General features: G+C 34.0%; 1 protein-coding gene across 1 annotated transcript in view; it reads right to left on the reverse strand.

Moving 5' to 3' along the window:
* The window catches only part of LOC140436269 (uncharacterized), a 59,749-nt gene that overhangs the window by 6,686 nt on the left and 25,549 nt on the right, over positions 1-27,514 (reverse strand). Inside the window, exons 2-3 of the mRNA XM_072524970.1 lie at positions 14,397-14,660; positions 10,850-11,040 (exon numbers count right to left, since the gene is read on the reverse strand). Of these exons, the coding sequence (XP_072381071.1) occupies positions 10,850-11,040; positions 14,397-14,660 (455 nt within the window). The remainder of the gene's footprint in view (positions 1-10,849; positions 11,041-14,396; positions 14,661-27,514) is intronic.

Below are 27,514 nucleotides of genomic sequence, written 5' to 3' on the forward strand. Positions count from 1 at the left end.
GAATACTGGAAAGCATCCAATTTAAAACATGCAGTCGACAATGCTATGGATGCTTAGGCTGATGTTCGGAAGTATCGCTGAAAAGAGCGTGGAATAAATTGTGGCCTGAATCAACACAAGATGAAAATGTCCCCGTGACAGCCGAGCGTGATGCGGTAACAAATGAAGTTATAGCTGAATCAACTGTTTTGTTTTCGTTACCTAAAGATGACATAAACGAATGGTTAATTCGTGATGAGAACGCAAACGGCTATCGACTGTTGACAGATGATAAAATCGTCGAAATGGCAACAGAGGCGGACGAAACATATTCAGAAGCTGACACAGACTTTGACGATGGCGATGTTGATGATTGCAACTCACATACAACAATTCATCGAGTGGAATTCTCGGCAAGAAGAAACAAATAAGGTAGATTTGATAATTTTACGTCGATTAAGAAATTCAGCAGTTGCATAATGTGAAGTAACAATAAAACAAACAAAGATTTCGGAATATTTTAAATCAAATTGATTCGACTGTACTAACATAAATCCCTCTTATATTGACAAATAAAACATACAAATAAAATTTGGAAGTTATACTATGAATTTTTTTTAATGTTCTTTTAACCGTCTTTTCGATTATCCGTCATACCCTTGGTCCGGTGCCTTGACGGATAATCGAGGTTCCACTGTACTTGGATTATCTGAAGTACGGCGAAAAGGCGAAGAACAAATGATACTTTCGTTGGGAAATCTATTTCACTATAGAGGAGAATCTTCTAATGGTGGCGTCGGATTTTAGGATGTTTCAAATGAAAAGTACTAAAATAATCTATGGTGCAGTGAATGACAATGGAGTGTAGAGAAGACGATACAACTTCAAACTTTATAGAATATACAAGAAACCAAATATCGTAAAACATATTAAGATAGGACGTTTGAGGTATATAGTGCATGTAATGCGAAAAGAACAAAATGACCCAGCTAGAAAAACGCTTCTTGATAGACCCATTGGTTAGAGAAGAAGAGGAAGACCCAGAACAAGTTTCCTTGATAACATCGATGAAGACATGCTTGGGTGGGATACGTGCTTGGAGGAGGAAGGCGATAGATAGGGATGACTGGAGAGAACTTGAAAAAAATCCTGTTGGTAATAAATTTTTGAGAAACGTCAAATCAACTTATTTCATCCCTGCTACCTCTATTAACTACCACAAACGCAAATTATTGTAACGAAGAAGCTACTGACGAAAAATTAACTTGTTAGAAATAAATGGTGAAAATGGGCCTCGGATCCCGGACTACTACTATTAATTGAATTAAAAATATTTGTGGCCACTTTTTGACTGCATCCTATTATCAGTATATTTTCCTAGTTTTAAATGCATGAAAAAATAAGTTTGGTGGAGTACGTTATGAACGCAGTGATCTTGCAGTGGTATCTTGTACTATTAGTATAACTTAGAGTGCAGAAATATTTAAACCAATTAAAAATTCACAATGAATTTTAAAATAAAACTAAACCCAGTTTAAAGTCAAATAAAATTTTTCATCTACATTTCGCAACTTCAAACGAAAAAGTCAAGCAAAAAGTATATCTTCTTACAGTTACGGTTGTATAATTTTACACCTGTAGAAGATTTTAATCTTTTACTCATCTGGTATGAAATTACAACCGATTGTTTCCAATAGAAAAAGACGTAATCAATTGTATCGAGTTGCAGTTTCTTTTGTATTTTTTATTTTTCATCGTTCGAGAAGACAATCTAATTTGAATCTTTTTTTTTTAAGAAATAGAGAGTAATGAAGTGTTGCGAAGAATGAAAGAGAAATTTCAAAGTACTTTTACTTTAATATGTTACCTTCAGTTTATGCCGTCTAAGAAATCGTTTACCTTCGCTATGATAGGGCGGCAAATCTCAATTGATAATAAGAAAGTAGGGCGGTCACTGACTTAATTAAATGCTTGTAGCTTTTTTTGAAATGCCCAACAAAAATGTCTATTTGTTGCGTACGACTTGTTAAGTAACACCTTTAAACTTATCGTTTGTGCTTTTTAAAGAAACTTTGTTTTTATTTTCTTGTTACTTTTTATAAGTGTGTTTACTAAAGCACAGTTACCGGTTTGCATGAATAAAAATTTTATTCTTAACATTATTATATCTATAACATTATTTCGTCAGTTTCTTTCTTTGTTAGAAGTAAGTTTGCCAGCATTTTGTACTTAATTTACTGTTGTTAATTTTTTAAATTAATTCATTTTGAAGTTATAGCAGTAATAGATTTGCGAGTAGGAAGAAATCATGTACTAGACAGCGATTGCTTTTTACTGGCATACAAAATAAGGGATAAGGGTATGACAAAAAAGACAAATCATGCAGAAAAAGCACAAAGAGCCAATTAAGAATCAATTAGTACCTATAAACTAAAAGACAACAATATCGCCAATGTATTCAAACAATGAATGGGAAAAAAATATTCAGATTTGCTAGAGGAAACAATAGGGACCATAATACTAACATTTATTAATTAATAAAATAATTAATTATAACAACAAAATACAAACAGCGGGGTGAACAAATGAAGTAAAAAAACAAAAAATTACATGTGGACACTGTCTTTAAATAAAAATACACAGCAAAATTATAAGCTATACAAAGAACAAGTAGGAAAGTCAAAAAATTAGTCAAATTAGTTAGTAGTACTAAAACACTGCGGATAGCGGGTAGGAACTCCTTTCAATAGTCCTATCAGGGCAAATGAATCAATCAGTGCTCTCCCCAGATTTCAGGTGTTTCCTGACCCGAGAAACACCTGGAATAGGGTCCCTTGTCCAGAGTCACGGATGAAGTCCACAACGGCAGCAACGGCGGAGAAAAATACCTTCGGTACGGTGTGGATGGCGAAAGTGGCAATTCCTTGATTTTAGGGATTGTATAAAATCACTCACCAACCCGTCTAGCCAGCGTTGTGTTTTAAGGCTAAAAAACCTCCTACCAGGAATATGGCGATATCTAAAACAAAACGAATGGGTCCCCAGGTGGGTAGACCATATAGTAATGGCAAATCCCACTCCTTTGGAAAAAAGGACAGCTTCATGAAATCTGGGGGAAGCAAGAAATTGCTAAAAACCACACGATTGAACATGCAACTCTAAATATAAGCTCCTTAAGCAAAGATGAAAAAGTCTACGAAGGAACTAGAAGGAAAGAACTAGAAAGAACTAGAAGGACATCAAGAACTTAAAATGGGACATAATTGGTCTAGCAGAGGTAAAAAGAAAAGGAGAAGAGTGCATAATCCTAAAGTCCGGTAACGTCCTATATTACAAAGGGCGAGAAGAACAAAGCCTAGATGGCGTAGGATTTCTAATTTCCAAGAAATATGCACATAAATTAGAGCAATTCGTAGGAATATCTGAAAGAATTGAAATGATTAAGCTAAATGTAAACGAGAACATCTCTCTGAAAATTATTCAAGTATACGCTCCAACCGCAGCACATCCGATAAAGAGATAGACGAATTTTATGAGAAAATTGCAGAAACTAGCACGAATGATCACAGCACGTATACGATGATAATAGAAGACTTCAACGCTAAGATCGTACAACGACTTGAAAAAACCGAAAACTATGTAGGACAATTCGGCTCTGGAGAAACCTTAGTTAACTTCCTACAAGCCTACAAATACTATGCAAAGAATACATTCTGTAAGAAAAAACCTCAACGAAAGTGGACATGGCTATCCCCAGACGGAAAAACTCGGAACAAAATAGATTACATACTGTATAACAAAACAAATATCATACAGGACGTAACAGTAATAAATACGGCGTCAGTAAGTAGCGATCACCGAATAGTTAGAGCCAAATTAGAAATGAAACATAATACAAATAGAAATAAATTTAGAAAAAAAAACAAAGAGACACAGCAGAATTTAAGGAACTTAATCAAGTAATAAGAAAACAGATAAAAGAGGACATTAAAAGATATCAAGAAGACCGTATAGAACAAGTCATAGAGAAAAACCGAAGTCTCAAATGCACCAAACCGAAACTAGGAACGAAAAACATAATAACCATTAAAAATGAACAAGGGCAACTAGAAAAAAGTAAATCTGATATAGCAAACTCAATTGAAAGTTCTAGGCCGATCTGTATCGTTCCAGAAACGATCCCCCTAACTCCTCATAGCAGAACTTGAAAAGACAGATAACAAATGTCAACTCAGTTGTGATGCCCGATATAAGCCACAAAGAAATAAAAAGAGCAATAAAAGAAATAAAAAGGAATAACGCTCCTGGAAGCGATGGAACACTAACAGAAATGCTGAAGGAAGGCTGAGAAGAAGCCATCACATATCTAAAAATACTATTTAATAAATGTCTATTCGAAGTCAACATAACCAAACAATGAAATACTAAAACAATACTAATACAGAAAAAGGGAGACACCACAGACCTGAAAAATTATCGATTAATTTCACTTCTTTCACAACTTTACAAAAACTTTACAAAGATTATTACAAACAGGTTAACAATTAAATTTGACGGATATGAACCAGTAGAACAAGCCGGATTTAGAAAAGTGTACAGCATCTGTGACGATCTATATACTTTGAAAATTCTAATAGAAAAGACTAACGAATACAATCTCCCATTATGTCTGGCTTTTATAGATTATGAAAAAGGTACTCCAGGTACAGAATATTAATACATAATATTTACGAATAAGCTGAAATGATAGTGACGTTGGGTAATGGAATCGAAACAAGACCAGTAAAAATCAATCGTGGCGTAAGACAAGGAGACACAATATCTCCAAAATTATTTACATCTGCCCTAGAAGTCAATAGACTGGGAAAATAAGGAAATCCCTATTAACAGAAGATACTTAAATCATATTAGAGTGCAAATGCGCTGGAGCGACGATATTAAAAGAACTGCAGGACCAATGTGGAAACATCTTACAAACAACAGAGATGAATGGCGAGAATTAGGAGAAGCCTATATTCGGCAATCCGAATAGAGAGAAGGGCTTAAAAAAACAGTAATCTTAGACAGAATTTGAAACGAAATTAGAAACTAATTAGAAATTAGAACCGGATGGCAAAGGCAATCAAAAATTATTGTGCTCTCAAATTTATGAAGTGAGGCAAAGGTAAATATAATAGGAATAAGTGATGGATTCGACCGTTACTTGATGAAAGTTCATTTTATCTAAGAATAAAACACTTTTGTTTTCAACACTTCCGCAAAATGTATTACAAGTTATTTTCATTCAGCTGTTTCGGCAGACTGTCTTTCTCAAGTGATACATTTTTACTATGAGTATACACTTTATAGTCTTTAATTGAATAAATTTTAAGAAGAGTGTAATCCTTTTATTTAAATAATATAAATAATGATTCTGGTTGCATAGGAATCCTCTTTAATGTAGGGATGGATAGATGGGATGTATCGATACGATAAATATATCGATATATTTTAAAATTGTATCCATATTTTTATATCAATCTTTAACTTTTGATATATCGGCACATATATCAATATTTGGGATTCGATGTATAGTCACATCATTAATATATTACATTCTCACGCATGTAATATAAGACAGAACAAAATATATAAAAAAATAAATAAATCTATTGAAGTTTTCTAATTTTATAAAGCTCTGTCAAGAAAATAATAAATAAATAAAAGTTGAATGTATTTAATTCAAATGGCTGTATTTCAGCTCAGCTGTCGCTGTCAATGTCAACCTCCAGTTCAAGTTCTGTGTTTTGTGCACGATAAACTTAGCAGGACAAGATATGTGCTATTTTTTATCACACGCCCAGCTGAGTATTCGATATCAAATAAATGAAAAATTTTGCCCAGCATTTGAACATATCAATTGACAACGTGAGAAATATTGTTGTTTACTTCAAAATAAGTGTGAAGGCGACTGATTTTCTGAAGGGAAAATTAAAAAAATTATCCTGTATGTAAAAATCTAGACAGAATTCCACTTTCTACATGCTGGAACGATTTTTAGGCTTCAAGATTAGCCAGTTACTCTTTTTCAAGATCGATACACCAACAATGTTGACCGTGCAAATTAAATTGGAGAGTTAAAAAATATAAAAAAAGTAACGAAACAGTCTAGAGAATTTGGATATGCCACCATAAGCTTTTTAATTTCAATGACACAGTATTTATACCAGCAATATCAAGAAGGTTTACACTTACTGGGTTAACTTGCAGAAAAGTTAAAAGCAGAAATAGAAAAGGAATTGAAGAAAAGATTTAGAGCATTTAACTATTCATAATTCCAGCAATTGCAACAATACTAAACCCAAGGTTTAATGCGTTATATGAGACATGAAATAAAACTCATAAATGAATCAACATCTGCTTCGAAAAATAAAGATCAAAGTTCCGGTAAAGAGCAAGAAGGCTCTAAAGGGGAAGCTCCTTGAATCAAGGTATAGGTGAACTTTCGATTTTTGGGAAGAAATAAAGACAGTATACCCAAAGTTATATAAGATAGCACAAAAATACCTATGTGTTGTAGCCACTTCGTTCCTATGGATCAATTATTGTCGTATTGTTTAGGGAAGGCAGAAGCAACTGCCACCAAAACGGGGAACCGCTTAATAGATAAAGGATATTAGATAAACGATTAATATTTTTAAATATATATATATATATATATATATATATATATATATATATATATATATTCCGAAGGATTTCCGCGGTAAGTAGTGTCTGGGGGCTCTGGAGACTGAGACCCCCGAAGGGACGCTGAATTATGGTATTTTGCTGCTGACTTAGGGCTTTCAGCTTTTGTTCAAAAAAACCAAACGCCTTATCAGCTTCATTTGATACTTAGTTGTGAGATACCACATAAGCTTTGACGATTTCATCTATTTTTTTTTTTCGAATTTGATTCACCACTACCGCTTTTGACATTCGTATCAGATGTTGTCACCAACATAGAGGTAATCCAAAGAATCGGAAAAGAGAAAGAAATCGTGAATACAATTAAACAAAGAAAGCTTGAATATCTAGGTCACATATTGAGACACGATAAGTACCGTCTACTGCAATTGATTGTCTAGGGAAAAATAGACAGTAAGCGAGGGCCAGGCAGGAGAAGACACTCGTGGCTCCAAAATCTGAGAAAGTGGTTCGGGCTCACATCGGTCGAACTATTCAGAAGCGCTGCAAACAAGATCAGAATTGCCATGTTAATAGCCAACGTTCGCAACGCACAGGGCACTTAAGAAGAAGAAGATCAGATGTTGAAGGCTGTGATCTTTTGAGAAATTTATTCATTTTACAAACGCTCGGAGTAAGTGAAAAACCAAAGAATGACGTCCGTATCCATCGGTGACTGTGCTTATCTGAGTAAGATAAGAGTTGAAACAAAAGAACATTGCGGGTGGCGGCTGTCGCCGCAACCACAATGCGGTGTGTCAACGTCGCCAAAGCAGTTTGGCCCACGTGTATAACTGATAAATGTACCAAAATAGGAAAAAATCATTACCTAAAGTATGTAGCCTTTTAATTAAATATTTCTTTTGCTTTCCAGCCTGTAAAGGGAGCGCAAAATAATTATCTAGAAAGACACTAGTCTAGACGATCAAGTGCATACATAGAATATGCTTTTCTATTATTGAAAGCCCTTTTATGTTCTGCTATTCGTTTATTAAAATTTCTACCAGTTTGACCGAAGTAAGTTTTTAGGTTAGGTTAGGTGCAATGCTGAATGTGAGCCTCCGAGACCACATAACAAACCGACAAATCAGGCAAAGATCAGGAGTTCAAGACGTCATCGAAAGAACCACGAGACTTAAGTGGAACTGGGCAGAACACTTAGCCAGAACACAAGATGGACGATGGACAAGACGAATTATGGAATGGAGGCCCAGAAATTATAAAAGAAGCCGAGGACGACCACCGACTAGATGGACCGACGACATAAAAAGAGTAGCGGGAAACTGGCTACAAGCGGCCCAGTGTAGAGAACACTGGAAAGAACTGAGGGAGGCCTATGTCCAGCAGTGGACGGGATTGGCTGATTGATGATGAAGTTTTTAGGCAGTCGCCACATTTAAGTTTGTATACACCACTGTGTAAGTGCTTTTTATTTTGGCTCTTGTATTAAATATATTTGCCTAAGTTGTTATTTATTCTGAAAGCTGGTGTTATTCCTTTATTTTTTATGTATTTGGCTATTTTTGTTTTTCTTTGGTGGTGGAAAGACTAATTTTAGATCTTACTTATTCAGTTTTTGATTTAAAATTTTGTTTATTATTTGTTTGTTGTACTCAATGTTAACTGCTATTTGCTTAATGATACTTTATGTTATGTAGGATTGGATGATGAATTATGTATATTTGTATCAGTATGTGTAGGTTTATGAAATACGGAAAACTCATGTCTATTTCAAGCCATTAAAACTATATGTTCAAGATTTAGGCTTTCAAGATTCAGGCCGTATCCTTTAGAATATTTCAAAAAGCATAAAATAATTTCAAAATATTTAAATAAATTACTTCAAAAATACATAGGTAGATACATAGATAATAGTTTTATTTTTAACCAATATTTTTTCAATTAATTAAAAAATTATTCAATTCATAACAAAAAATGAATCAATCAATTTTCAACGTTTGAAAGAGTGCGCAGACATTAAATCAAAAAACTACAATAAGAAAACTATTTGTCGAACAAATTATATTTTAACTAAAATGCTGTTTTCTTTCATTACCTTGTGAAATCGTGCAGAACAGCTTTTTTGGCGCGATTAAAATATTTATCTCATGAATATTTTGTAAATTACTCTACTTAGAGAAAGTGTACCAACAAAAAACGTGGTAATAAGTGTATTTTTATTTGATGTAGGTGTACTTTTAGCATAAATTGTATAAAAAATAGAAAACTATTGCTTAATAACTGGATAACTTTTTGACTAATTGCGACAGCCATATATAGAGATCATAACCGTAGTTGGGCAAAGTTTATACGAAGGGCTTAGGTCCAAATAAGTCCATGTAAGATATTTCAAACGAAAAAAGAAAAAAACTTGAGGTCATAACGATCTATGACATTATTTGACGTCAAAAATAAAAAGGTATCTTTACGATTAGCTTGTTCAAAAATAAAAATCGACGGGTTTCAGGATTTTCTCTTTCAGATGCCGGTTTACGAAATAACGAATTTATTCCTTTCATTTGCACCATACGTATATTACCATAAATATAGTTTTTAATAGTTTACCATTATTACCACGTCCCTAAACGTAAATAGTTTTAAATTGTCTCAAAATATACACACAAAGCAAAAGTCTAGAAATATTTTTATAAATAGACGTATTTTGTTTATGTGTAATCAATTTAAAAAAACTCATACAAAATTTGTAGTTTAAATTGTTGTTTAATATGTCAAAAACCATAAATTGCAAAAAACAGAAAATTGGAGCAAAAAAAAATATATTGCAAATCACCCATGTTTTAAATACCACCATGAAATGTTAAAAATACGAAATATAAACTTAAAATAAAGTATGGCCACCACGTTGGTTTATCACAGCTCTACATCTACTGTTCATGCTCCGAATCACATTGTTAATATCTGCTTGAGTTAGTTGTGTCCATTGTTCTCTCACAAGCTCTTTTAATTGAAATTTATTGTAGATATTGCCCATATGTGGAGTAATTCTTCGTTGGAGCATGTCTCATACATGCTCAATGGGATTCAAGTCCGGTGATTGTGCTGGCCACGGAAATACATCAATACCCTCGTTATCCAACCAGTTTGTTACAATATGCGCAACATGTGGCCGAGCGTTATCATGCATAAAGTAAAAATTTTCTCCAACAGCAGCAGCAAACGGGCGCACAACAGGTTCAAGAATAGTGTCCAAATATTGCTGACTTGTGAGAGAGCCACGTGAGAAAATGAGGTCAGTTCTTCCGTCAACCATGATTCCGCCCCATACCATTAATGTACCACCTCTGTATGTATACACTTCTTGAAGATGTCGTAATCGTTCTCCATTTCCGAGTCGCCTCTAAACTCTTGTCCGACGTGAATCTGGATAAAATCCATATCTAGACTCGTCACTAAACAAAACTGTGGCACAGTCATTGTCAGTCCAATTCTGAAACTCTTGAAATCAGGTTAATCTTGCAGCGCGATTGCCTCTAGATAGAGGTGGACATCTCAGTGGTCGCCGACTACGAAGATTGGCTTCATGGAGACGATTCCTCACAGTACTGCTGCTCCTTACATTATGTGCAAGCTGTAATTCATTAACCAGTTCGGGTGCTGTAATTGTTGGCTGCCTTCTGGCATTTAAAATTAAATATCGGTCTTGAGCGACGGTTATAGAGCGACCACATCCTGGATGTTGCTCGGCTGGACTCCCAGTGTCTCTAAACCGACGCCACAAACGACTTACGACGCTTTGGGAGATACCCAGCTGGTCAGCAACTTGAGTTTGTCGCATACCAGCTTGAAGGAGGCTCACGGCTCTATTCATATCATCCAACGTTAAATGTTGTCGTTGCATGGTAAAAAGACAATATCTTTAACTCACCTATTAAGCAAGAATGGTATAAAGTGACTAAAATTAAAAACAAACAAAACATAAAAATGTCGATTTTTTTGTCCCTTATAAAAAACATTCTAAAACACGTATTGCTATCAGTTTTACAATTTTTTTTTGATAAGATGTGAGTGTCTGTATCAACAATTATATTACAAGCAAATTTATATGGTCATGAAATTTGTCATTGGTATTGTCAAATTATTAAAATATCCTTAGACTTTTGCGTTGTGTGTATTTGAAACTATAATCATTTTATTTACTTACCGAGCTTGGGGATAGTTTAACAATTGTTGAGCTGCATTTCCATAAACAACATTGGCGGGGATATAAGTCGGCTGAGCTATAATTATCATAGCTGTAGGCTGATTATTTTGTTGTGTGCTGTACAAAACTCTTTGTATTAACTGTAGGAGTTGTTGCTGCGACTGTGGATGAAGCTGTGTTTGTATCGGTACCTAGATAAAATAAAAATTACCTTTATATATTGAACTTTTATTATTAAAAGACTATTACATTCCTCTTTCTAATAAAAACCACGGAAGAGAAAATTTTCCCAATATGACAGTAGTCATTTTACCTATTCAGCTAAAATGACTTATCGAATTTTTGCTGCTTTGAAACAGGAATATTAAACGAAACAGCAAGGATTATTAAAAGCACTTATTTTCTAGCGAAGTTTACTTAGCCTGGCGAAACGAAGGTGTTTTGAAGAAATGCGTAAAAGCACATTTGGCAACCCGACAAAATATTGTAACATATCTTTTAAATGTATAAAGCACCTCAAGCTAGCCTGCATTGATCGGTTAGGGAACCATGTTGGAGTTCTTCCAGGACTCCCACATGAAGAGCATTTGGCTGATAGTGTGACCCAATCTCACATCAAAGTGCTTTAGGAGCAAAGGAATGCTCTGAAGCATTAAAGCGTGGTGGAGTGATTACTGTTCTTACCCTAATTAATACACCTCGTTCCAATGAATTGTAACACCTTAACGTCATTTCAAGATGTGTATAAGTCTCTCAGGAGGGGTTCAAATAAATCTCTTACTAGCTTCCTAATATGCTAACATTTACACTTAACTTTAAAGATCTTCGGATGAGAGAGGAATAGATATATTACTACATGTTTCTTTAAAAACCCATCTTCAAATAACAAATTACCATTTTCAAGTTAATAGCAAATATATACTTATAGTCTAGTATCCTGGATAATTTAACAACAGTCTGTAGATACGTGTAAAATTCGATTCTTAATTAAAAGAGGTATGGTCGGCACCCAATTCTTCACAAAACTTCATTTTACGGGCATGTTTTAATGTAGTTCACCACTTTAATAATGTTATTCATCACAATACTTAATTCATTTCTAATATTCTTCAACAAGTCTTCATTTTACGGGCATGTTTTAATGTAATTCACCACTTTAATAATGTTATTCATCACAATACATAATTCATTTCTAATATTCTTTGCTGGTAAGGCCTCTTTATGTATGACATAATGTGTCTATTTTACACTTAAGGCCTCTGTTTTAAAGAAAGCTTGTAGTCAGGTATCGTCCGGGCACCATCCGTAACACCCACATAGTTTTCCCAGTTAATATTTTTTTAGGTTATATATTTTAAAATCTCAAATAAATCAGTATCTCTACCACTTTCACACATATTATTCTGCAAAATGACAAATCTTCGCATGCATTTGTTTCTTGTAGGTATCGTACCTAACATATCGATTGAGCATCGTCATCACTATCGATCGCCTCATCTAGCTGAATGGCAAATAAACCTGAAAGATTCCCCCAATTTGCTCATTAGTATCTTCTGACATATCGTGAATACGGCGACTAATCGTATTGTTTGAAAGAGGAACATGTTTTATTTCTTTATACCATATCACCCGCTGTATGTAAGATCAGTTCTTCAGCAATCCTGTGTGGTTTCTTATATTTGGGAACAAGGTGAGCTACTATGTGCATGTGGAATGCAAGCAATACTTTGGTAAGGAATGATGCTCTTAAAACCAAAGCCGTGGATTGATGTGTTAGTCCTCGCAATTTTCTTACAAAAAAGTGTTTCTACTTTCCTTATAAATAACTGTTGGTTGACTCCAATTGCCATATTTGTTTATTAGGAAGCGTACTTTCAACTACCAACACTTTTTGACGAACAACACATCCCCTTTAGTTATCCAGGTAAATCCTAAATTTAAAATATTCGTCGTCATATTTCTATATTTTTTCCGTTTACCTAAAGTTACATTATTAGTCCCGCCTGAGTCTTCGCTTCGTTTTCTAATTTTTGGAATAATATAATCCATAGTCAATATCAAAACTCCGCGTGCATTGTTAAATAAAACAAAAGCTTGACTGAACGACATGAACAAACAGGAAAACAATAAACGCGGGGGTAGGGAGGTCGAATTCGCCGGCCGGTCCCGCCGCCAGCTGCGATGTATGATGTATGATGTATGTCAGAATGCGTTCACTTGACTCGGTCGCATCGACACGCGACAATGGCGTGACGTCCTGGGGCGTCAAGCGTCAAGTCGCACAATTTGGGAAGTCCTGGTGCACTGCATATCATAAATAGGCGAGAATCAAACAAACCTTAAAACTCACTCAGCTAATAATATCAGGGCCCTGATTCTAATTGAGATTTCGACTCAAAACATGTCGAAATTAATATGGCGACGTTGAAATGCGACTTTGCGAACCTTGTGGATTTCAGCTGAACTAACCAAACGACGTCACTAATTTTCGATTTATCGAAATTAATTTCAACTTCAAGAAAGTGGTTGAAATTTCATTTCGAGTCGAAATTAATCTGACATGACTGGCTGGACTTGGACTGGGAGAAGTGAACTTAGGTTCAGTTTAGATAGGCGGTGTTGTGTTTTGATTCTTGCAAGGAAAACTGAGGCAAAAAGTATTAATATGGCTGTGTTTTACGGACATTTGCTGGTTTTGGAGGAATTAGAGAGGATAGATATCCGACGCTCACAACGGAGGATAAGAATGTTACGGGATACTCAAAATCCTTTTTCACTAAGTGATGTCCAATTTAGGCAGCAATTTCGGCTTAATAAACAAGCTGCAAATTATTTGATAAGGGTATTAGAACCATATTTGGAAGAGGGTGTTTATGCCTCGAGGATACCCAAAAAGTTTAGGGCAAGTATATTACTAAGCTGCGATAAATTTAAAAATATATATGAATACAACCACTAAGTCAAATCTTAGTGCTTATATTAACCTTTGTGGTTATAACTTAGGGATCTCCCACATCGCCTTTTTTCTTTCCTTACCATCTTTACTTTCAATTCAAAATATAATTGCTAATGTCCACTATTTATGATTTAACAACTCAAACAAGAAAAAAAAGACGTTCACGTAACGTAAACAAAACAAACATTCAACAAGCGTAGTGCAGCGTGCAGCCAAAAAACAAGAGGGCCAACCCAAATTTTCAGCAGTGTCAAAATGATAAAGTAAATATCCCCAGTGTTAACTACAATCGAAATGAATGTGAATCGCTAGCGATTGCGACTGTCATGGCATAGTCGCTTTTAAATTTCGACATCGAAATGAAATAGAATCAGTGCCCAGGGCCTGATAAAGTGTTAGCATAACATGGTCTTCTAATTTTTGATGGACAACCCATTCGCGCAAGTGGTGGATTTGCTGAGTAGTCTAGCTTCTTATTTTTTAGGTGTGACTATGATATATGATTTACTATGATATATAATATATATATATATATATATATATATATATATATATATTACATAAAAAAGAAATAATAATTAAAATACTCGCCACTTGTTGATGCAATTGGAACGGTTGAACAGTGACCTGTTGCAGTTGCTGAGGAACGGCGGCTACACTTTGGGCGTAATGACTGGACGTTTTCTCTGGCTGCGCTCGTTGTACATATTTTTGTATAACTTGATATTTGGTCTCAGGTTTAGCAGTCGTCGATACCGCATTCTGTTTGTGACTATATCGCGTTTTACCATCGTGGGAGACAATCACAGGACTTGTCTTTGCAGTAATTTGGTGCATGCCCAAGATTAGAATTGTCTGAAAGAAATATAAAATATTAATAAAATACAAAATATTAGTAAAAATTTTATGAAATTACACAGCTTTCTAACTTAAAAATAAATTACTTTGTTTTTACCAAAGTAAAAACATAATATTGGAATGATCATTCGCAGGCATACACAGTACCATTATGTTTTATAATGAGGACAATTATTATTTTTTCTCATTATATAATGACTTAAACTTGGGCTTGGAACAAGAGAGGCGTTGTTTGCACTGAACGTTATGTCTCAAAGATGTCTTGACATAAATCAAGATGTATTCATGTGTTTCATAGATTACAACAAGGCCTTTGATAAAGTGCGGCATGATCACCTAATCAGACTCCTGACAGAAAAGAATTTAGATAAACGAGACATCCGACTAATAGCAAAGATGTACTACAATCAGAAAGCAGAAGTGAGAGTAGAGAATAATACCACTGAAGAAATTGAAATAAAGCGAGGTGTGAGACAAGGGTGTATACTGTCACCAACCCTGTTTAATCTCTATTCCGAAGACGTAATGAATATAACACTCTCTGGGCAATCCGTAGGTATTAAAATAAATGGTGTTAGATTAAACAATCTGAGATTTGCCAACGACACCGTTCTGATCGCAGAAACACTTGAAGAGCTACAGACATTGGTGAATAAGATAGCAGACTGCAGCGAAGAATATGGACTATCTTTGAACATAAAGAAAACTAAATTTATGGTAATATCGAAATCAACACAAAATGTCCAAAATTTATATTTACACAATGAAATTATCGATCGAGTTAGCAAATACAAATATTTAGGCACTTTTATAAATGAAGATAACGATAGCTCAGCAGAAATTAAAATAAGAATAGAAAAAGCCAGATCCATATTCACTAAAATGAAGAGAGTGTTCTGCGGAAGAGATTTGAGCCTTGAAATGAAACTTCGCCTGATGAGATGTTACGTACTTTCTGTGCTGTTCTACGGAATGGGTCATGGACGTTGAAAAAGATCGATACCAAAAAATTAGAGGCATTTGAACTGTGGATGTATCGCATAATCCTGAGAATATCATGGTCCGAGAGAGTCACAAATGTCGAGGTCTTGAGAAGAATGAATAAAGAAAAGGAAGTCATATTTATGATCAAAAAACGAAAACTGCAATACTTGGGACACATTACAAGAGGCGAAAGATATGAACTGCTTCGAATAATTATGCAAGGGAAAATAGCAGGAAAAAGGTCCATAGGAAGAAGACGAAACTCCTGGCTAAAGAATCTACGGGAATGGTATAGCTGTAGCAGCAACGAATTGTTTCGGTCAGCAGTTTCGAAAATACGTATAGCCCTGATGATCGCCAACCTTCGGAACGAAGATGGCACTTGAAGAAGAAGAATGACTTAAAACAAAAGAATGCATCTTTCTCAAGGATTTTACAAAATATTTAAGATTTAATCAAAATGTTTCCAATCAACATAGAAAACATCTTATTTTTAAGGGTGACTATTCGTTCCAGATATTGGAGACCATTATACCAATTCGCACTATTGTCACAAGCTCTCATATTTTGAAGCTAAAAAATGTTTTCCTATTTCCCTTTCACCTATTTCCCTTTACCGCAGACGATTTCTTGTAAATTCAACTAAAACCATCCATATTGTTTTTCGTTTTTAATAAAATGACCCAAAAATTCCGGTTTTATTTATTGTATTAAAAGGCTCGCACTCTTTTTCTATTTTTCTAAAGACTTTCACGTTATCGATTTTAATAATCGAATAAACTTTTAGAATGCGAATGTGACACTATATTTCAAATGCCTACAGAACACCAAAATATCTTCTTCTTCAAGTTCCATCTTCTATCGAAGGTTGGAGATAATCGTGACTAAGGGGACCCTGTTAACCGCTAAGCGCCATTCTAAATAGTTCTGCGGCACTGCATTCAAACCATTCTCTCAAGTTCTTAAGCCAGGATATTCTTTGTCTTCCCACTTTTCGCTTTCCTCGAATTTTGCCTTGCATATACCAAGATATATTCGTTTTAACAAGTTCAATTTATAGATGGTTAATCGTTTGTATAAAAAATCTTATATTTTGTCTTCTGCAATCTAAAACTTTCAGATTGCAGAATGTATCTTAAGAAAAAACAATTTACTTAGACATGACTATCGCTGGCAAATATATATGTTGTATTATTTCATTTTCGCGACCTATATCTACAAGATATTGAGGTTTATTGCTTGTAAATAGATGTTTAACAATCCTGTAATTAAAACAAACAGCTAGTATGAAGAATGTATTTTCCATGTAATTTTTTAATTTGTCTATATCAACCGATACTAATGACCATAACTTTCCCGACTTTGCGTGTTATTATGATTTAAAAGAGAAGCAGGCGTAAAAGATTCTTCTATTATTGATAAAAATGTGCTTCTATTAATGATGATAAACTAAAATGGAAAAACTCAGTCACTTTCCAAGTTTTAATTTGATTAGACATATTAAATAGCTATGGTATTCATAATATTTTATTTTTCTTCATGGTTGTCACTTATACCAAACAATAATCGTAATTTAAATGTTGGTCTGAGTGGGTTATTAAAAAAACTTTCATGGTTTTCATTTATTCGAAATTTTATTATGTATGGTATATTTTCAAATCTCTAAATCTTTCATTGGCTATACAAAATTGCGATTTTTTTTTACGATAAAAAAAGTATCTAAGCGCTTCAAGAATCATGTGATTTAATACATGGGGAACAAGATGTAACTTATAAACTATTTCGACAACTTAACAAACAAGCAAGAAACACTGCTCATAATAAACGAAGACGTCTAGAAGGCACACTATCTTGAATTATAGATAAAATAAGAAAAGAGCGAAAAATTCGAAGATCAACAAAGTGGAAATACAATAACAGACTAATATTACAGTAAAAGTCCTTACTCAGGCGATCTGATAACATTAAAAGATCTACAGGGGGCCGTAAAACCAATGAAAAATAGAAAAACGGCGGGCTCAAATTCGAAAAACGTGAAATTAATAAAATGTGGAGGCTTTTTACACTTATTGAAAGAATGTTGGAAAAAGAAAAATGTACCAGATGAATGTAAAACACCAGAGATGATTCATCATCATTCTAACTTTTCAACCCCGCGCGGGTCCTAGCCTCCTCAAATTTCTCTCCAGTCGTCCCTATCCTTCGCCTTTCTCCGCCAAGTACGTATTCCCATATTTCCCATCTCTTCATCGATTTTATTAAGGATCCTTGTTCTAGGTCTTCCTCTTCTTCTCTGACCAATGGGTCTATCAAGGAGCGTTTTTTTAGCTACGTCATTTTGTTCCATTCGCATTACATGCCCTATACACCTCAGACGTCTTATCTTAATATTTTGATATAAGGTTGAATGCTCGAATAAATGAACTTTGATAAAATAAAGGCAGATATCGAGCACAGTTTTATTAATTAAATCTTGCCCAAGTACTTTTGCTCACTAGAGCATCTTCATGGGTATCTGAAATAAGCCAAAAAACGTTTTTTTAAATGAAGAAATTGATTAACCTCGATAAAAACTCGAAGTTAATGGATGATAAGAGTTTTTTGTGATTAACGTTTTAGACTTACTTCGTCAATTTTGGGCTATCCAACAATTGCAGAATGTCATAAACATAAAATTAAACACAAAGTTGAACATAACACTACACTAAACAAAAACTGGTGGACAGCAAATAGAGAGAGTGACAAAATATAAATATCCGGGAGCTTACATCAACACAGAATTAGATCCAGACCAAGAGATCCGGGTACGAATAGAAATGGCAAGGGCAGCGTTCTTAAAATTCAAACAATTGTTCTGTGACAAAAATCTGAATACTTTGTTGAATGTTACGTCTGGTCGCAACTATTGTAAGGGGTAGAAACATGGACACTAAAAGCGCAAATAGTTAAAGCCTTTGAACTTTGGATATACCGGAGAATGTTGAGAATCCCATGGACTGCCAGGGTCACCAATGAGGAAGTGCTAAGAAGGATGGGTTGAGACAAAAAATTGTTGAGAACGATAAAAGTACGCAAGACTGCATACCTTGGACACATACTAAGAAATAATAAATATAGTCTTCTGCAGGTCATCATGCAGGGTAGAGTCGATGGCAAAAAGGGAATAGGTAGAAAGAGGAAGTCATGGCTGCGAAATATTCGAGACTGGACAAACATGACTGTAGACGAATTATTCCACGTTGCAAAAGACAGAGAAGCTTTTAAAAATGTGGTCGCCAACCTCCGTTAATGGGGACGGCATAGGAAGAAGAAGAAACAAAAACAAACAGTTTAAAATTATTAAAAAAAGTCGAAGCTACATTCTGGTTGGCAACAGGAGAGAGAATGGCTCCCGGTATTAACGAAAATGTTAAGGTGACATGTGACATATGACAGCTTGGATGGGCAGTCACAATCATGTAGATGTGATCTACACATTTCAAAATTCTATGTTACTAAGCATTGACCAAAGGTCCAACTGACACTACTATAGGAAATCAACTGATGAAATATGACATATAGAATATTTTAATTAGATTGCATAATCCAGATCTCACACTTAAACCTGTCTATAATAATAAGGGTGTTAGTTTGAGAGCAATTGAAGTGGACGTAAAGTATGAATGCAAGAAATAGACTAAACAATCTATTAAACAGTGGAAGGTTGACTACAATAAAAGGGTCTACCAGGCACTATCAATACTGTAGTAAAGAAGAAATCTGACTATGAAATTAAAATACTAAAAATTAAAAATTAAAAAACCAAAATTGAAAGCAATGTATAAATGGGGTATAATTCAACTAGTTCAGTTAAACCCCAGTCAATGGGAGAACTATAAAATTAATATGTAAAAGCGTTACTCAAGACCAACTGACCAACGGAGATGTTGAAATATACAACTGTGGAGATGGTATATCTAAATAACGCAGAGGTATGGAGAGTGTAATTAACGCTAACTATAGATCAATTGAACCTGAGCAAGCTAGTTTTGTAAATTGTTGAAGAATAAAATAGTAATGTTGAACAAAGTATGAAATTAATAAATTTTTAATGGGTATACTCAGTGCAGGAAGTCCCAACAGCCGAGTTGGGTCCACTACGAGGTGAAGCTGCAATAAAAATTTTAAAAATAGGTTTAAATTTAGTACAATTTAAATTAATTTGAGTATTAAGACAGTAAGAGTTTTCATTTGTTTCCTTTGTGATCTCCAAATCTTCCAATAAATCCAACTCCAAATAGTTTTTCTTTCTACTAATGTCATGTAAAATAGACGAACCAGTATTGATGTTAAAATTGTGTTTACTAGATAATAAGTGTTGACCAAAACTTGAAGAGTTTGGACTTTTCAAATGTTCTGATTTTCTAGTAGATAACTTTCTAATGGTTTTACCTACATAAGAGGCATCAGAATCTACACACTTTATATATAAATTAGATTTAATTAATAAAACTGTGCTTGATATCTGCTTTTATTTTATCAAAGTTTATCTTAATATGTTTTAAGATATTAGGTTCCTGGTATATTCTATAAAGTTCGAAGTTGTATCGTCTTCTCCACACTTAATTGTCATTCACTGCTCCATAAATTCGCCTTAGTACTTTTCGAATGAACTTAGGTACTACGATTATTTTCAGTGTTATGGAGCGCTCCCAGGTATACAAATTCGTTCACAGCTTCGATGACGTCGTTTTCTATAACAAGTGGTTGTATTTGTGGTTGCGTGCTTATTTTCATATACTTCGTTGTGTTGGTGTTTATTAATAAACCCATTTTTATATCTGATTCTTTTAATGCTACATACACCTCTCGTACAGCGTTTTCCGTTCTCCTAACAATATTGATATCATCAGCATAGGCCAGGATTTGCACTCATTTATTATATATTGAACCGGTAGTTGTGATTTGTGACATACGTATTACTTTTTCCAGAGCCAGATTGAACAGTATACAGGAGAGAGGGTCTCTCTGGCGCATATGTGATTAGTATCAATGCCAAATTCCAGTGTTTTTTTAAAATTTGTTTCAGGGTTACCATCTGATGAATTGTCGATTTACCACCACTAAAACCAGCCTGGTATTTTCCTACTATCCGTTCTGCATATGGTACCATACGATGACATAGTACTGTTGAAAATATTTTATACGCTGCATTTAGAAGCGTAATTCCTCTGTGGTTAGAGCATTCAAAGATATCCTTTTTTTGTGTATGGTGCAAACTATTCCAATATTCCAATCATTCTTTTTCTTAAGGTGCCGTGCATTTCTACGTAGGCGTCCACCGTACATCGTCTTGTCAGGTGAGATGTTAAATAGTCAGGATTAAATAATTCTGTTTTTAGCAGCATTCAGAAGCATTTCATAGCTGTGGATTCCTATCCATTGTCGAATATTGCGCAGCCATGACATTTTTTTACGTCCCAGACCCCTCCTACCGTCTATTTTCTCTTCGAGTATCAGTTGCTGAAAAGTATATCTTTCTCCTCGTAATATGTGTCCCAAGTATGCAGTCTTCTTACTTTTTACATAACTAAAAAGTTCCCTATCCTGTAAGCCCGCTCTTCTGAGTACTTCCTCATTTCTGACCCTGTCCGTCCATGATATTCTAAGCATTCGACGCAGGCACCACATTTCAAACACTTCAAGTTTGTTAATGGAACTGGCCTTTAACGTCCATGCTTCCATTCCGTACAAGATAACAGGCCACACGTAACACTTAAGTATCTTGTATCGGAGGTTGAAGTCCAATTTGCGATCAGTCAGAAACTTACGAAGCCTCAAAAAAGCATTTCTGGCTTGTTCAACTCTGCTCTTTATTTCATTCTGAACGAGGGTTGGGACCCAATTCTCGTTCAGCAAACAACCCAAGTATTTAAATTGCCTGACCTATTCGATTTCTTCTCCAGAGACACATATCTTTGCGTTGGGGTAATTATTTCTACCTATAATCATTGTTTTTGTCTTCTTGATATTTATTTTCAAACCCCGAGCTTCACTTGCAAGAGTTAGATCATTTAAAAGGCATTGAAGATCTTCGATGTTATCTGCCACTATGGCTGTATCATCGGCATACCTGATGTTATTAATAAATATACCGTTAACTTTAATACCCTTATTAGAGTCTGCCACTGCTTCTGCTTCTGCTTTTTTTACGTATAAATTGAACAGAATTGGAGACAGTATACATTATACAACGTTGCCTTACTCCTTTTTTAATGGAGAAATCTTCTGTTTCGTTGAAATTTTGAAGACGTTTCCAATCATTGGGAAGGGATTTCTGTGTCCATATTTCTTTAATAAGCTGCTGTAATGCCATTTTGGTTCATGGCCACCTTCTTTATATAGTTCAGCTGGGAGATTATCTATTCGAGGTGATTTATTTCTGGCTAGTTTTTTAACTGCATCTTTAACTTCAAGAATCGTTGGTGATTTCTCTTCCCTCTCGTCTTTTCACGTTACCTCATCTCTTTCGTCTTCCAGGTTTTCTTCTTCTTCCTCTATATTAAGTGCCTGGTTAAAGTATTCCACCCATCTATTCAATATATCTTTCCTTGTTGTTAATATGTCGCCATTCTGGCTTCTCTTGATGTTAAGAGATGATTTCTTTATTTAAAAAAGGAGACCGCAACATTATGCGCTAACTGTAGAGGCATTAACATATTAAACTCTGCATATAAAATATATGCACGAATTATAAATAATAGATTAAAAAACAATCGCTGACGTGTTTCTACTGAATCTACTGGCTTCAAGAAAAGCAAATCTTGTATCGATAATATCACCGAAAAAAATTAATATACAACACTTTGTGGTTTATTTAAAAGCTACAAAGTGGTGTATATATTTTTTATCAGTTGTTTGCCATTTTAATTTTATTTTGTCAGAGAATCACGGCATGCGCTTTTTCACGTTTGAATTTTTCTTTCTCTAACAGCATCTTTTACTGATGTGATTGATATTTTTAATATTTTTCCAACCATCGTCTATATCTGCCTGCTATCCGGTTCTTCTAGTAAACACTGTAATCCATTAAATTATTACATATATTTTTATTTCCGTATTAGTCTTAAAATAAGAAAGTGTCCAGTGACTCACACTGTAATCCCCAGAAGAAATATGGGTGGTCCTAAAATACACATCAAATCATACAGTCTATCATTATTTTATTGTTTTTTTAATCAGATGCTCCACAAACATCAAGATTACAAAACGTTGATTTGTTTGTCATAGGCGTACGCTTGAGAACTTTCTCATAATTATTATTATGTTAAACAAATACTCAAACAAAAGGCTGGTGTGAGTGATAATATTGTATAAAAAAAACGGTTAAAAATAACACGATATTAAGAGAGAAAATAAGCAAAATCCTTATTATAAAAGTAGTCATATTCCCGTATAATATTATTAATGGGGGAGTTCCGCTGGAACTCACCTATTCCGCAGGAAGGGACGTAAAATACCACAGCACGAATAAATGATAAATTTACAAAACCCATTAAACAATGCAGGGGTACGCAACAAGCTGATTTAATATTACCTTTACCATATCATATCATTATTTATGAGCTAATAATCAAAGTGTGCAATGCAAATTAAAATATAATAAGGAATCATATCGGTTTTTTACAAATGGTGGTAAGCAGAATAGTATGAATTCTCCCAGAGGAATCTTCAATAGGGCAAAGAAGCTATTGGTTACCTAAAACCACTAGTGTCACTGCTGGGAAGATACCGAAGATTGAGCAATACTTTATATGAAGACGATTAAAGAATAAGTTTACTTTAGGTAGACTGGATTCTGGTACTCTTTGGATACATCAAAACCATCCTCGTCTTTGTGCTTCTTTTTTAACTCTATATCTTGTCTACCTGTATATATAGGTACTCTTTAAAACCATACTCAGTTGTCCACTTTTTCTCTAAATATATTCTTAAGACTTTTCTTTCCCTTACTTGAGCCATAACTTGTTTTGATTAATTCACTGTTTACTACAATATAGTACTACAGACCTTATCGGTGTTATATATTCTCACTCTAGCACTCCTAGATAAATTTTTACTTCTTATTCAGTATTCAGAGCAAACAATCAACGATTACAAATAATAATTTTTTGTAGTATATCAGTTACCTAAACTTGTACATATGTTCTAATGTTGCTATTGTCGGTTTTTGTACTTCTGATCTATCCATTTTATCATTTTATTTATGTATGCCTACTTTATTCTTGCTTTTTCATCCAATGTTCTTCCTCCTACTCATTCCATGGGCCCTTGTCAGGACGTGGTGACACTGTAAATATTATTATATTGCTGTTTTCATTGCTTGCGATCCTGTGCTGTATGTACAGCTTCATGTAGGGATTTTCCTACCATAGTCTTCATTTGGTCCACTCATCATGTTGGAAATCTTTCTCTTGGTCTTCAGCCATTTCTTCTACTACCAATACTTCTATGGTACCCGTTATTCTAACTAGTCTTCTTATTACTTTTATCTGTTTACTTCTGATAGTAACAAGATCATTTTTTTTAATCTGTAGCTTTTGTTTGTATGTGAGTCCTATTTTAGTCTTTTCTATTGCTTTTTTCTTCTTTTCAAGATTATTATTGAACAATTTTGATGAAAGTAGATCTCACTTTTACACTGCTTTCCTAACTTCAAACTTTTAAGTTTTCTTTCCATTCTTGTTGACTATGTTCTTGGCTTTCGAAATATCAGTTCTTTTATTCATTATTAGAAACTTTTAATCGATACTTATTTTTATATATTTCTTGTCTGTTTACTGTATTAAAAGCTTATTTAAATTTAATTAATAGGGCTATGTCTGATTTTTCATTTTAAGACTGTGTATAATATAAGTAAGAATATAAACCTAAGAAGGATACTATATAGACCTAACAAAAAAACATAAACAAAAAACATATAGGATCAAATATCAAGAAGCTATAACATACGCAAATAAAAATTGAATAAGTATACCAAGTAGAAATTAAACGGGTATATATATATATATATATATATATATATATATATATATATATATATATATATAACCAGTATAAATAAAGTAGATGAAGTTCGAAGGTTTTAGATAAGTAATCAATGCATTAAATACAAGACAATAAACCAAAAGATCAAAAGGAATTAAAGTGTACCAAGAAGGACTGGATTCGCAGGAAATATAAAGAGATTAAGAAATACGAACGGAATTACGATAGCTTTAAACTTCGCGAAAAGGTCAAAAAGAAAACTATATAAAGAGTTTACAGGCAAACCACTGTAATTAAAGACAGGAATAGTTTGCTGATTTCAAGCATTAAACAACAGCTAATCCGCTGGTCTGGATTCATAAAAAACCTTTTTCATGATGATCGATTACTGATGATTCTCGACCCTTTTGTAGAAACGGGTCTACCGATTTTAAACGACGAAGTTATACATGCGATGAATTACACGAAGGAGGTTAAGGCAAACGGACCTGATGAGTTACCAGTAGAGCTCCTTAAATTCGTTGATAAAGATGACATTAAAATGTAGTTGACTTTTTGAACTTATTATTCCAAAAGATTGGTTATTATCGATATTCGTAACACTTCCCAAAAAACGGAACGCCAATGAATGTTCTGACCATCGTAAAATTACCCTCATGAGCAGCACCCTTAAGGTTTTTCTTAGAACTATTTACAACTAAATATTTGAGAAAGAAGACTCTGAAATCCGTAAGAATCAAGGGTGGTTTAGATTCGATAGATGTATGGGCACCAGAGAGGCGTTTTTGGTTTGGTATTAATTTATTAGCGCAAAGGTGTTTGGACATAAATCAGGACCTATATTATTGACTTTAGGTTAATTTTAGATTAACCTCATTTTTATGCTTGTTTTATATAATGTTTTTTAATTTTAATTTCATTGTATTTTCTGATAAAATAATTATAACCATATTTTAGCATATCCTGAAGAAGCAAATAAATTGATAAAGCATTCGATAAAGTTTAACATCACTGTAGCTAATAGAGACACTCACAGGTATGAACATTGACAGCGCGGATATAAGAATCGTGCCGAATTTTTATTAAAAGCAGACAAAACAAGTTGAAGTAGATGATGAGCTCTCTGAGAAAGTAGAAATTTTGCATGGCGACAGGCAGGGTTGTATTCTTTCTCCTCTTTTATTTAAGTTATGCAGTAAATCCATTCTCCGCGAATCTTTAAACCAGCGTAATGAGGGTGCAACTATTAAAGGAGAGATTTTTAACCATATGCGATATGAGGATGATATAGTTATTATGACAGATAACCTTGAGGATTTAAAACACTTGTAGTGAAATTACCTATTCATGTAGAACCTATGGATTGCAAATAAATTTTATAAAATAAATTTAAGGTCATTTCAAAGACAGATAAAATAACTGGTTATCTTGTCATAAGTAATGGGCAGATCCAGAGACTCAAAAGATATAAAGATCTTGGTAGCTGGTTAACAGAAATGCTAGATCCTGAAGTATAAAAAAATTTCTTTGGTGTAGCACCCTAACCTAAGGCTCTGAATAAGAATGCTGAGATGGTATGTTTTTCGACTCTCCTTTATAAACCACAGACTGAGACACTCAGGAAAACTGAAATGGATAAGCTTGCGGTCTTTGAAGGATTGTGATACCGCTTCATGTTAAAAATATCGTAGATCGATAGTTTAACGAATGTAGAGCTTCTTCAGAAAATACTAAAAAACTAAGAAATGATCAGCACCCTAAAAACTAGAAAGCTTGAATACTTTGGACTCACCATTAGACGTCCTAAGTATGTAATTCTGCAAAATATAATGCAAGGAAAAATAAAAGACAAACGGAGGAAGGGAGGAGAAAAACATCTTGGCTTAAGAACTTGCCAAATTGATTTGGTCTTATAACAATGGAACTGTTTAGAATAGTTATAAAGTTAGAATAATTGCCATATTTATTTCCAACCTCCTACGAGGAAACGGAACCTAAAGAAGAAGAAGAAGAAAAGGAATAAATAGATCAGATATGATCTGGTTAATCGAACAAAAACAAATATAAAAAATTACTTGGTCACGCAGTAAAAAGGAGAATGAATGAGAATAATTATTCTATATACGTGAAAAAGCAGGAAGTCAACGAAAAACAATTCAGATACATGACATATCCATAACAAGTTACTTACTACATAAGATACTTAAGTTTCCTAAGGAGCAAACTTTGTTGCAGTTCCATTTTCTTACAGTTAAATCATAGTCAACATATACTTAAATTTTAAATACAATAAAAAATGATTGTGTTTTCAAAACTGTCACTTCTCATTAAAAAATAAATGAAACTTAAGCATGATATACTCGAAAAGATTTACAAACAACATTTTTCAGTTGATACCAAACGAGTCAAGTTGTTTGCGCGCCCATGAATTTTAGATTAGCCCTGGACTAATCACTCACGTTCGAAGAAAGTTTCTCTAAATGTTTTATAAAATAACATCGATTAATACAAGACATAAAATATTAAAATTAGAAAAATGTTATTTATGAACGGTTACGTGAACTGGTTCAGCTAGGGCGTAAATAAGAAAGTCCAACTGAAGAACACCGGTCTTAAACAATCTTGACGATCGCGTTGATTTGTTTATATATCAAAATCCACTTTCTATACAATTGAATTTTAAAATTATGATCGTATGTTTTTTCTTAATTAAACAAACATAGTTATTAATCAAAACTAATAGATTCAAATATAGATGCATATATTTTCCCGATTGGCATTGTATTTCCTTATAAAACTGACTGGTTTATTATTGAGTTTCACTCCATACTATTCTTAGA

This window comes from Diabrotica undecimpunctata, chromosome 3, assembly GCF_040954645.1.
Source record: "Diabrotica undecimpunctata isolate CICGRU chromosome 3, icDiaUnde3, whole genome shotgun sequence".
NCBI lineage: Eukaryota > Metazoa > Arthropoda > Insecta > Coleoptera > Chrysomelidae > Diabrotica > Diabrotica undecimpunctata.